This window comes from Phaethon aethereus (genome assembly GCF_964289735.1).
Source record: "Phaethon aethereus genome assembly, chromosome: 2".
Lineage (NCBI taxonomy): Eukaryota > Metazoa > Chordata > Aves > Phaethontiformes > Phaethontidae > Phaethon > Phaethon aethereus.
Genome location: NC_138582.1, coordinates 69,467,455 through 69,481,472, shown reverse-complemented (window position 1 = coordinate 69,481,472; position 14,018 = coordinate 69,467,455). Strand labels below are relative to the sequence as shown.

Here is a 14,018-nt window from a genome sequence, read left to right as displayed (position 1 = left end):
TTTGTAAACGTGGCCGCTGTGCTGACATGGGGTGCAGGACTGTATTGCTCTCCTCATCTTAAACAGAGTTGCCTTCAAAGCACCTACCTAAAGCAATGTTAGCCGCTACTATCTGTGTGAAACTTGTGCAATATTGCCAAAAGATGGATGACTGTATTTAATATCTCAGATGCATTTTAACAGCAGAGCATAACTTGGTTATCTATATACATTGTTTGAGGACTCCCAGCTAATTGTTAATCTATAATTTAAATATAATTAGTTTGATTTCAAATATTCTGCCTGACAGTTCTTTCATTTAGTCTAGTGTACATCACATTTGAAGTGAATATTAACTAGGGAACACTGGTTGGGAAAGGTCAATGTTATACTATGTCAGTGACATTTCAAATCAAATTAATGTTGTCAGATTGGAAGCAGCAACTCCACTGAATGGGGGCAGGATAGGGCAAGAGAGGGAGACAGGGAGAGGAACACATTTCTTTCAACAGTAAATTGTATGTCTCTGCTGTACTGTAATTACATGCAAAAAGAAAAAAAAAAGGTTTTGCTTATAGGATAGATTGGAGGGTTTGGTTGGTTGTTTTTTTACTAGTTATAGGAAGCCTTTTCTGGAACCAGGCGACTGTATGATCTTCTTCCAGTTCTGTAGAAATCTGTAGCTGTCTTTAGTGAAACACTGTGTGATTTGTCTGGTTCTTCTGTAATACGGCCTGCATTCTGTTCTGCAAGATTTGATGTTTTCCTAAACTGACAAACAGGGTTTAGTTATTGAAATGAAAATGTCAACATTCAAAGAAGCTATTTCTTTGCATTTTTATACAGCAGAACATGAAGTGCTAGAACATAATTGCCTGTAGATTTTCTTTATATAGCATTTAATTTTCTCATTTTGCTTGACAAAGAAAGGAAGTGATGCAGTTTCCATGGAGCTTATCATGCAGAACCACATATAACCTCTACCAAATATGTATTTTTAATGTTTACTTCTAACTTCAATTGTTAGAAGGGAATGATTTGTTTTCACAGGAAGTAGTGAGTTCTTCAGGTGTGCAAAGTATTTCAATGTATGCTCTTCATTTTAAGTTACTATCAATGTTACTGACTTGAATTTTACAGGTACCAAGAGATCAAAGTTAATTTACTCCATATCCCCTCATACAGGCAGAGAATGGGGAGAACACTGTGGGTTACAACCTCAATTTCTATACAATAGCACAGCCTTTTCCTGCCTGAAGTTGCCCTTATCTTTTTCATAATTTCCAAGAGCAATGATCTTGAAGCCCAGTCCTTCACCCTTCTCAGAAACAAAATTCTCAATGAAATCAGTTGATGTACAGCTGTACTGCGTGGAGGCCTGGTGTATATTTTTTGAACAGATGGTTTCACTTGGTAAGATAATCTTGCCGGCACTGTGTGAGAAACAAGTGCTGCTCCCGGCTCAATGAGAGAAAGGGACCCTGCCCCTGCCTGCTCTGTTTTCCAAGAACAAATCTGGCACTTTCTGCTTCATTGTGGGTGGGAGTGTGAATATCAAACTTCCTCACAGAAACAGCCCTGCCAGCCCTGCAATTGCTAACTGCAGAGCAAAACTGGCTATGGGAAAGGATGAACTACTTCCTTAGACATCAGCTGAAAAGAAATTGAAGTGTTTATGCAAAAATTGAAAGTGTTTACAGGGAGAAAAAAGTGATTAACAAGACTTCACTGCAAGTCCGTCTTTCATAACATCCAACAGCAATTTCTTTTGCCTTGAATTTGTGCTAGCGAAAAAAGCCAAACGTTTTCTGCCAATAGTTGTCTGTCTATTAAATAAAGAGCAGTAGCAATCGCCCTTCAATTACAGGGTAGACAGCAATGGTGGTAACACACAAAAATGACTTTAACCATTTCAGGTGAATCTACTCCCAGAAATGGCTTTTGTGTTTTCTACTTTTTTTTTACCTAAACTGATGCAAAATGCAGAATAAAAAACAGTTAAGAGGTTTGAGTTTGCAGGATTCAAGTAATGCCAATGGAGTGAATACAAATAGAGCCAAACTGGTGTTCAGATGTGTTTACTCCGAGAAAAGTTCCAAAACTTCTTTCTCGCTGATAATGGGCCATGTACACATCTTCCTTACAGTGGGATATAGGTTTAGAAAAGAGTTAATATGTGCAAAGGCCACTACTTGTGCAAAGATAAACTTGCCTGTTTGTACAACTTCTATGATAGTTGCATAAACAAGAGACTATTCAAGGAAATGGTAGCATCCATTTGTAAAACCACCCAGTAAGCTTACAAATGCAAAATCAAAGGAACTGTGCATTGGAATATATGCAGATAAACATAAAGTTTTACCGAACATTTAATTCACTTGTCATTACAGCTTTAATAATGCTATGGATGAAAAGTTTTTAATTACAAAGTTGAATTTTAAAAGAATTCTATTATATTATGAAGAAGCCTTGTATTAAGAAGAAAAGACAACATCTACAAAAGAACCACCATAAATGTTAGAGCAGTTGTCACTATCATAAGCACTTTTTTCCTAGTGACTCCATTATGAGGAAGATAGTTCATTATATTCTCACTTGCTTTATAACAGCTGCCAAATTTTACACCCACAACTGTTTTCCCTCTGATGTTCCCAGGATAAATGCATTTAGTATTTTTGCTGTGAACAGAGTCAACTGATCTATGTGCAGTTAACACAATCTCTATACATTACACGCTAATTCCCGTATCCCTGTGAGAACGTAGCTACCACTTTTTAACAGTAACAATGCAAGTCCTACTGGCTGCAGATTAATCTTTCTAGGTGCTTCTTTTTTAACAGCTATCTGTCCTTATTTTGAACTGCAGAGCAGTGCGACCCCCCGTAAAGTCCAATGATCAGGATTCTGCACTGTTTTCAGATACAGAGAGAAAATGTACGTCAGATCTGTTCTCCGGGGCTTTTTGTAGACGGGGCAGGAGTACACACTTCCTTGCTTCTTTGGGTCATGTAGCGCTGCCGTGCTAACAGCATACACATGGACTACAGGAAGACTGGTGAACAGCACCTGAAAACGTTGAGAGAGACAGGGGGCTCAGCATTAGAGAAGCAGGATAGGGTGTCTGAACTCCAAACACGAGAGCTAGATTCAGTGATGGCCTTAGGCAAAAGCACCAGCACCTCAGCAGAGGTACATGCGAGAACACAAGTCCTATGCTCGCTACTACACTGACCCTAACTTTAAGTCAGTGGCCACTCGGGGAAAACAGACGTCAGGAAGCCTGGAAGGAAAAGAAAGCAGCAGAAACCTGGAAAACTGCACATCACAGAAGTAGATGGAAAAACGACAGGGTGGTTCTAGGAGGGAGAGAGACCGTTGACTTTTTTCCTATCCTTTGCCCCTTTGGCTTGTGTTCCCCATTCTTTCCCCACCTTCTGTTCCCTGAATGGCAGGACTGGAGCTACAAAGGCCAAGCTGCATTTAGCAAGCCTCCTTGTTACCTCTGCACTGCTGGCAGTGGAGCTTCAAATATCCAAGGTGCCTCTTGGGTGTTTTTCCAGACTAGACCACCTCAGGTCTTCCAGCAATATAAAGTATTCGTTGGCAGGGGGAAAAAAAAAAGACCCAAACCCAAGAGCAGCATGGAGGCTTGTTGAACACTGCAGAGCACTTGAGTAAACTCCATGTTTGAAGGTGTCTTTTCACAAACCAGGCAACAGAAGCTACAGCTGGCAAGGTTTGGTTTGGCAAAGTTTGCTCTCAGGCAGACACAGAAGTGTTTTACCTGATTGGAATTATCTCAGCTCCAATTCCAGGACAGTTACCACTGGTTTGCAAAAAGTTTAACAATGCAGACAACGCTAGCTTTCCCTGGACAGTGACCAGAGCATCTAATCACTACTCCATAGCTCGATTTTAAATCTGCTTAGTCACATCAGCAAAATGTAACTCCATGCATGGATAACTGCGCATAAGCCCAGAACTAATACTCTTTCTTCTATTCAAAAATCAATGCCAGGGATTTCTAGTGAACCAAACACTGACCTCCACAGAAGCTGTCATCAAATCCAGTTCCTGGGCTTTGGAAGTTGCGATAGTGTCCCACTTGGTCAGTCAAAAGAAGGCTGACTATGGGTTGCACTATTTTATTCAAACATAGCTGTGCCTCTAGGGCCTCTGAAGCCAAGAAGCCCAGCACCTGGTCTGCTCTAGTGCAGTGCATCCTAAACTTATATTCTGATAGAAGTCTTTTTGTTTGGTTCTGGTGAGTAAACACTCTGTCCTCTTCCCAGCCCTGCTAGTGTTTTAGCCTCTTAAAACCTGTTGTGAAACCACTGCTGCAGGCATTCAAAATACTTCCCAGTGTTCTCTGAGCACACCGTATTATGCCACAGTCAGTCATGCTCACTTGATCCTTACCTTTGGTGCTGACTCGACCAGCTTACTGTTTCTGCGGTCCCAACCTGCCCCTTCGAGGAAAAGGCCGTATATATAAACCCCACCAATGTCAGCAGGAGGAGGACCAACAACATCTTCTTTCATCATCTTGGTCACTTCATTGTGTAAAACAACACTGTCAAGTGCCCACCCTTTTGCTAAATTCATGCGAGTCGTCTCTTGCCTCATAGCAGTTAGGAATCCCTAAGGAGATTGAATATGACATAGAGGGTTTAAAAAAAAAGTGAATTTACCCATTTCCAACTTTTTTCCTATATAAGTGACATCAGCAGTATAAAACCTCACCCCACAGAATCTCATGTACATATAAAAATAAATCCAGTAGTGTAAATCCAATGCTTTCCTACACTTTCCCAGTACCATGCATTCTTATGGTCTGCAAGTGTTGGTGCTAAGGAACCACCAAGTTGGCTTATTTAACATATCAGAAGCTGCATGTGTGACTCACCTCACTTCACATGCCTACTTTACAACCAGCCAGATGGAGAGAGTTTTACAAGGCTGCCAGATTAACGTGTTTTGTGAGGCTCCAAATACAGGTAATTGCTTAGCCACATATATCACTGGTATTTTGTGTGCTATATTACTCACCTTTTCTTATACCAACATTGTAAAAACGCTTTTCAGTCAACAAATCACAAAGCATTTTACAGAACACAAAGGAAGTACCAACTGGAATCATGCAATTAAATAGTGAAATGCCTCTGTAACTTTGCTCAGTGAAAAGCCTTCATATACTACAATAACATACTACTGTAGACACCAGCAAGATAAACTCCCAGCACTTCTGCAGCAGTTAGAATGAAACTAACTTTCTGTTCTGAAGAGCTGCAACCCCATGACATGGTTACGAGCTATGACAAAACAAGCCAGGCTGAAGATGGTGGTTAGCTTCTCTCATGTAACTGTCCATGAGCAGGCACACCGCAGTACAGGGGAAGCGCCTTAGTCCTAGGAGGCAGGAGGGAAGACTGCTTCGCACTTCCAGTGGACATGCTGTAGATGTACACCTTATTTTACCTTACGGAAACCCATTTGCATAGCCGGGAGATGAATGAATAAAGCATCAAAATTGCAGATGCAAGAGCAAGGGGGACTTACTGAGAAGGACAACTAGGAAGGAAGAAGTTTCAGGACAGATTTCAGAGCAGAGAAAGAAGGTATCTGGCGACAGAGATGGGGGAATAGAGAGCCACATGGGGAACACACATGGGGTATGAGAAAGCCAACAGCACAGCTAGGAAGAAATCAGGAGCAACGAGGGAATTGAACAAGCTTTTTATTTTTCTTCAATATTCACAGTGCAGAATGATCTGTTGAGTTACTGTTAGGGCCAAATGAATGGAAAGAAGTCCAATGCGGAAACATTAGCACATTGGGCTACTGAATGCCGGGGCCAAACCCTGGCTGCTGGGACTGGCGTGCTTGTTGCACGTGCTAAGCACTTTGTAGCTATGCAATACCCTTTAAGTTATGAGAACATGAGATGACATTCATGAACTCAGATGTTTCAGTTAACTGACATTGCTTGCTTCTCATTAATATCATTCCAGACACCCCAGGACAAGTGTTTTAAAGAGGTATTTTGATAGCACGGGTAATTGTAATTGCGTTTGAAGTAGTTGAGAACTCTAGCATAGAGCTGAGGGAGATAGGATTAAAGGCCAAGTTCTTCTGTTCAGAAATGCCATTAAAGGAAAGCAGAATCGTTGTACTTAATTTGTGGAATTTTAATTTATAGAAACATGCTAGAACCAATAGTTTAAAGTACACGAAGTATTCACTGCCAGAAGGCCCCAGAGGGCCACTGGATCCCAGATAAACTGAAATATTAAAGAAAGAAGAGCCTGAAGAGGACAGGACAGAGCATGAATGTATTAAGGGAATCAGTTCAAAGGCACTGGGGAAACACTGGAACAAAAGTAAGCTCAGAGCTCTGTGAGTTGTCTTCGGGGATCAGATGTAGATTGCAGACTATTCTTACAGAGATGGCAGGACCTATACACTGTCTGCAGAGGGCCTTGTAGCACTTATCTGCTCATTTCAGTGAATCCTAGACAGCGTTTAAAGACTACACTGTGAGCTGGAGGCCCAGCTGGGTACCCCAGAGCTGGTGAACGGCACAATAAACAGCAAGAAAGAATCAAGTGGCTTGAGGTGCCACTGTATGGCTGAGCGCTTGGCTTTCCCCAACACCCTCTATCAGACACGTAATGGACCACTGGCCGTGACATTTGCTGTGATTTCTAGTAATCTTTACCTCGGGCTTTTTTTTGCGGGGAGGGCATGTTGAGATTTCAGAAACAGGGAAAATTATTTCTTCTTTCTTCACCTGCCTTTTCCTGAACTTCTCCCTGTCCTGCTCACTGAAGGCTTGCTAAAGCTTTGTCCCTCTGCCTTCTATCAACCCACACAAAGTAACTCTGAGCCTTCTAGTGAGGGAGAAGCAGGCATCCATGGAAGCTATGACAAGAAATATGGAAATCAGTTAAGTCTATTGCTTTCACCATCATATTCTCTCCTTTACCCTACTTAGGAGGGTCCCTGTTTGTCACTTACTTTGCACTTTCTACAGCAAGGAAATTATGGCAGGTTTACCAGAATTAAGTGGGCACTGAGGAATAGAGGCATTGTACTTCATATTCTTATTAGTATTCACATTGCTTTGGCATCTAAGGGTCTTAGAAATAGGCCGAGGGTTCATTATGCTGAGTACTATGCAGCCAGAAAGACAGTTCTGCTTCACAGGGCTTAAAATCCATATATAGGACAAGTGACAGAAACTGGATACAGAGATGCAAACAAGGAAAAAATGAAACAGTATCAGCCACAATATGGAAATTGAGAAGTAGAAATTAGATATGCATAGTGTCAAGCTTTTTGAAGAAAAAATCAAGTAACATCAGATTAGCTTCCAGGAGTAAAGAAAATTCATGGTACTTCTTGTTTTGTTCACTCCAGTTATCTTGGCCCAGTGCAGACACACAGAAGGAATGGGGTTTCTTTTGCATAGAAGCCTGAGTATCCTCTCATTTGTATCACTATAAATAAAGATTAATGTCTGTGAAATTACTGAATTTATCCTAGTGTATAAATGGTCCAAGAGAAGGCAGAGTTAGGTCTTATATTATTTTTTATTGCCAGAATGCCTCATCTTCCCAGTGCTATAAATCTACTTTATTGTCTTGTGTTATCCATGACATTTATCCATTGATTATAAAGCAAACAGTGACATCTATGCAAGTAGGCAAATTACAAATTATTTAGGAGCTGCATTTCATCTTACAAATGAAAGGATTTTTCCTGACAATTCCTCAGGTATTACAAACAAGCCATTAGAACTGCAGCACTAACACTTCATCACCTCAACTTGCTTGAGAAGGTAAAAATCAATTTTCTTAGCATATGAAATACTGATTTTAAACACACCAATATGACTATTAACAAAATAATAATTAATTAAATAGAAAAGGAGTCTTTGCTCCAGTGAATTTATTGTAGAAAGAGCCACTCCCACAGCCAGGGTTACAGAAAATGGAGACTATAACAGCAACCACCTGATTCTTACGCTTGTGATTGTCAGCACAAATAAATTTTTAAATCAAGTAAGCACATCTCATTCTTAAAAAACACTCATTTTTTTCTCTGCACGCTATGTATTTAGGGACTTTCAGAACTACGTGTTATGAAGTGTTTAATGTTTGTAGTTCTAGACGTTTTCTCACTTACTATGGTCTATTAAATCACAGATTGTTTGGGGATATTTTACTCTGATTATTTGGAAGCTTTTTTGGGAAGTCCAGATGCATGGATACAAAAAAATGTAGGGTGCCCAATTTGATCTGGCAAAATTTCAGAACTGACACAACCCCAAAGCACAAAAAAGCCAGTACAAAACCTGTAGCAGCTCTTGGCTCATCTGTACTGCAAAAGCAAACACCAACAAAACCAAAAGCCTATTAGGATTGCATCCAGCCTGATCATTGCAAGTTACTTAGGAATATTTGAGAGTGCCACTATCAATGTGTTGCTAACAAACCAACTATGGAAGCATAATCATTTTATTAAAACTCCTACTCCTCTCCCTCATACTTTTGCTTGGGAACCCTTTGCTCAGGGATTCTGTGCGCACACTTCCATGCCATAAAGTAGTATCAGCAGACAGCTGGAAGAGACAGGATAGATGATAGATGGATATTTCCCAGCAGTAGTCCTAGAGAATATTTGCCACTGTTGCTTTCTCTATTCTAGGCAGCTGTTTCAGCTAGCTTTTGCATTGCTAACAAGTACTGAGATTAAAATAGATTTTTAAAATAGCTTTTTGCTAAGGCTTCACAGAAACCTGTCGGCTGAATACTCTCACAATGACTCACTTCCACAGCTCGCACTTCCCACAAACATCTGTGAATCATAAACAGGTTTAATGAATGTGCATAGCTGTACAAAGAAACTACACATCATCTAGGTATGTATACTTTACTTCTTTTAACTCTGTTCTCAGCTGTTCCCTTTTTTGTCTTTTATTTTGTGCCAGGTTTTTATTTTAGATTGTGCAGGCAAGAGGCTGTATTTTTTATATGTCTCTGCAGACCAAGTCTGGCACAGTTCTGGGGTGGTATACATAACAAACCTTCCATTTCAAGGAACTGATCTGCAAGAATTGAGAGCAAAGTCCAGATCTTTTCTTCCTATGTCAAAGCTTTGAAATTTATCTTTTTAGTACTCAAAGGGATTTTCATACAATGAATGAAAAACATTACTCTAACAGAGGAGGGGAAAAAAGGATAACGTTGACACGTGAAAAGGTGTACCTACCCAATTTCCACACTATAATTAAAGCAACCAGAATATGCACTCCATTATTTCAGTAACATTATTTGCATCTAGCAAAAATGTCTTCAATAGATGTTGAAGTTAATTTATCATACATTTATGCTAAAAATTGAATTTAGATTACATTTTGTATAGTCACAATTGAGTCAGCCTGAAGTTCTCTCAAGGCCTAATTTAACTGTTACATAGGGGTTAGAAAGATCAATCTGTCAAGCTTACCTGTGGATTAAAGAATCCTGCCATCCAGAACTGGTTTGGTCGGCCATCCTGCAGCCAAGTGCTGAACTGCTGGTTTCTTTCAAGAAGCTCAGTAAACCAAAATCCTAAAGTAGCCGACTCCCAGGAAATCCTAAACCACAGTTTTGGAATTCTAGCATCATACATATTATCTAAAGCGTCTTGTAATTCTTCTGACATAATTATGGTTCCTGGAAGATAAGTAAAACATTCAGAATGAACTTTCCCCTAGCTTGAAAAGGCAATTAAACCTTCCAAATGACATTCTGAGTCTAATGAACCCTGTTTTGTTGTGCCTTAATTGCACACCTGTTGCACTAAAGTCTTATCAGTTTGCAGTTAATTTGCTCAAACTCATAAGACTTGATTCAAAGCTAAAGGTGACAAGATAAGTGATATTTCTTCTGTTATTTTGATCAGAAATAAAGGGGTTTTTTAAACAACTCATTCTACCTCACAATATTTATATTCATTATATTCATGCTGTTTGGAATGTATTTAATAATTTAAAACTTTTTTATATATTTTAATCATTCCTACACACATGAGCAATGATAAAGATATACTGTGTAACTCATCTATATCCTAAGCATGTACTGACAGTGATTATATTAATGAAATTCACTCTTATTAATGATAACTTTGTACATTTCCATTATCAAGATTCTTAATGGGAAACCAGTACATAGAATAAAGCCAGAGGCAAGTTTTTCTTTTTTTTTTTTTTTTGCGTTGGTAGTGCATACTCACATATTCCATCCATAGTACTGTTGTCTCTGTTAAAATACTGGCATTGACTAAGACAGTGATTTTTCAGTGACATGCACTATCTAGCAGATAATGACCTGCTCACATGTATTTGCACCTCTTTTTGTCCAACAAATGCTATGAGAAAACCGTCAACTTTTACGAAACTGCAAATATTAAAAAATACTTCCTATCCAGCATTCTCTGTAATGGCTTCATAGTCAGGTTCAGAATCATGTTTTGGGATAGCTAGCAGTCTTTTATAATGCAATTAATAAACCTTCTCTTTGGGTATAAATCTTCTTTAACATATAATGAAGAGAACCAACATTTAAGAAAGAAGCCACTCTATGTCATCTCCCCTTTGCCTAGAAAAATGTAGTATTACACCATACACTTTATTCACCCTCTGAAGGCAGAAAAAGTGAAAAAAAGTCATGCAACGCATGTGGTTTCAACTTCGGAGCAACTGTAGTGAGGGCAGAAAAGAAGTGAAGACCGTCCCGTTTGAGGCCCAGGGATCGTTACCATTTGAACTAAGAAAGAACAAACTCTTTCATCTCTGGTTCTTCTTTTCAGGCCGATGCAGCCAACTTTATCCTGAAACAAGGGTTGTGAGAGCGCCACATTTTCTTCTCTATTCTTGTGGGCAGGCTGGAGCTTTTCAAAGAGGGAGATACAACCAGTCCCTGCCCTGAAGCATGGTGAAATCTCTTAGGATGTCTGCCCGTTATGACTCAGAGCAGCTGCTGAGAATGCTAGGCCAGAGTGTTCTTGAGGATGAGTTATGTTCAGAGTTCTGGCCTTGCCCATATAGCTGCATAAATATTTCTAGTGAGTGGGTGTCATCTCTGGCAGTAGGCATACAGTGCTTGAATTTCAGCACTAAATGACATCTGTGGGTGTTGGGATGCATTCCTGCAGCTGAAATACTCCAATAAAAAAAAAAATTTAAAAATAAAATAATTGTCAGAAATAAAATTAGTAACACATGAGAAAAATAATGTTGTCTTTCTGGAGAAAGGTGATACAGGTGTTTGAAAAACTATATTTGACAAATTGAATGAGTAGCACAACACCATAGGCTTCTCACATTTAACTTCTGAGAAGCTCAGAGCACTGGTTACCATATGAAGAGACTGAATGTCCTATGAACTTAACAAGACAGGCTTGAAAGTTCTATGAATCAGACAGGCCAGCTGTTTTTAAATTGGTTATTTTGGGATTTACTTCATGATATTCCCTTTCTTGAATGGAATAAAGCCCATCTGAAAATGATTGATGAAAGGTCAGGTCAGTTAAAGGCATTAGGGTATTTCCATGCTTCAAAAATAGTATGTACTGTAACCATACTGTTTACACAGTATACACAGTTCAGAAATTAGAATTCCCCTTCTTCATTGCCATAAATTTATACTGTCTCACTTCTAAACCACATCTAAATCTATCCCGTTGCTGTGTAGCGAACAAGCCAAATAAAGCTACTTAATTCTGAGGATAACTGATTTTTATTGTTAATTAAAGTAAACAGTCTGTTCTTTCAAATTGATCTGGTTTTAGGGTGATTCATTCAATAGATAAAACACTTTGAGTGGACTACATCAGGACCTTGTATTATTTCATGGAGTTGCCCCTTTTCATTACCATACTTACCACAAGCTGAATCTGAAAACTATGGAATTTGTAAACTTTGGATGTACATTTGGAATTTCACATTTAGGAAAGTCTAACTGCACTAGAAAATGTACGCATCTCATTTAAATGAGTAGATAAAGTCAGGAACAAAGGAAGCATCTTAAACTCTATCTATTAAACCAAAAAAAGCTTCAATCCACTGACTGATTCTCTTCCAACAGGCACAGATGTGAATCAAGAATAACCAGAATAATTATGTAGGATATAAAAGAGATGAGAAGAAGTTAGTTTCTCCATCAAGTACAGTTTGCTAATAGCTGACATCATTATAATAGGATTGGAGACTATCCTTTGAGGACAACACTTGCTAGACAATGAGTCTGGTAAGCTATCCTTAACAATACACAGAGGAAAAAGCTCAGTGAAAGCATCAATCCATCCTTGACTGTCACAGCTACAACTATAGAAGTTGATCTCTTCAGCCTTTGATTCCCACTCAACTTTCCCTCCCAAGCAACCGGGTTTATTATTGGACCAGTCACTCCTTGCCTCCACCACCAAGCTGCAACTCCCTCTTCTTCACTGAGCAAGTTGAAAAGAAAGTCCCAGAAGCTTTCCTCCCTTTCTGTCTTATGGAAACAGCTAACTTGCTTGTGCTTTCCCCAAAGAAAGCATTATCTATTATTCCACCCAAAGATACAAAGTATACAGAGTACTAGATAAAAACAATAAAAGCTAATGTATGTTTCCCCATACCTAAAAATTAATCTTTTTTTTGCAAGCTTTGGTATGTTTCTGCTAGCTCAGGGACCACCACTGCTGTGCTGCAAGAAGTCAACTTCTTTGCTTCAGGCAGTTCTTTAGGTATTTCCCTCTTTCTTCACTCGTAGCACTTGGGTACTTCAGCATTTGGAGATGATTCCCAGGAAGCTCTCAGGAGCTCATATAACTCCACCATGCTGTTTAAAGCCCAAGGCCCTCAACAATTTATCACCTCCTTTTACGCTTGGTCTCCAGAACAGGAAGAGGAAACCAGGCAGCCGAGCCCTGCAATACACAACAGTCCCTCAATTTTTTAATTGTAGACTGTGGTATTCTCTCCAGCTGCACCTAACCTTTGCCCCTGTTCTGTTTTCTGTTTGTTTTCCACTTTCCTCTTCTGGTGCAGAATCCTCTGATCTAATTCTTCACGTTGGGAGAGATGAAAGGAAGTGAGAAACGTTAGTATGTGATTTTTCACATAGAAGAGCACACAAATACTAGATTCTCTACAACAGCTAATTCCTTCAGTTAATAAGAAGGCAATTTGAAAGTAACCCTGCAAATTGTTTTGAAAACTTACCAGCTCCAGTACTAAATGCATGTGGCTACACCCACCAAAGGACCAGAAATAAAAATTTTAAAGCAATAATTTAAAGATGAAATCCATGCACACACCCCCAAAAGCAAAACAAATCACCACTCTGAGCTAAAGTAATAGAACAGGCAGATAAACTATTTTCTGCAGTTTTTCCTATGTGTGCAATGTGTGTTTCTAAACAGTTGCCCTGAACAGCATCATGGCAAGCATACATAACACTTAAGAAGTCCAGAAATAATATGCCACACTTTGCAAAAGACAACAGGAGGCATTCCGTCATCCTTACCAGGATGAGAAGTAAATAACGGATGAGAGCTGCTGACCCAAGAGTAACTACACCACAAGACATACTAGACTCATCCCCTCCATTCCTCAAATGAATTCCCATTGTTACATTCCATTAATGTCCTCACTGAGTGCTCTTAATCATCTTCAAATAAAATCCTCATCCGAAAGTGGAATACACAGATGATCCCTACATGCCTTACACACACTGTAAGAATCAATAAGGTAAAAGCCCAAGATCTTTCAGTCCAAAAGTCATTGCCATCATTAGCAGGCCAAACTAAAGTTGTATGAGTTAGCAGTCTTAAAGCATTACAAGTAAAAACAGAACTTAGCCAGCCAGTGGGAATGAGTCCATACTCCTTCCCTTCATGGGAAATGCCTTTCCTGTGCACTCTGACAAGACTAGTTTCCTGAGCTTCAGGTTTTCACCACATAGATTAGAATAAATTATCAGCTACCTCTTTTGGCTCTTTTGGAGTTC

At 39.4% G+C, this 14,018-nt stretch overlaps 1 protein-coding gene across 1 annotated transcript in view; it reads right to left on the bottom strand.

The window, feature by feature from the left end:
* Positions 1-2,829: 2,829 nt before the first annotated feature.
* Positions 2,830-14,018, bottom strand: part of LOC309402582 (dynein axonemal heavy chain 5-like) — a gene marked incomplete at both ends in the record, with an annotated part of 181,253 nt that continues 170,064 nt past the window's right edge. The window contains 3 exons of the mRNA XM_081996444.1: positions 2,830-3,045; positions 4,399-4,620; positions 9,490-9,698. Of these exons, the coding sequence (XP_081852570.1) occupies positions 2,830-3,045; positions 4,399-4,620; positions 9,490-9,698 (647 nt within the window). The remainder of the gene's footprint in view (positions 3,046-4,398; positions 4,621-9,489; positions 9,699-14,018) is intronic.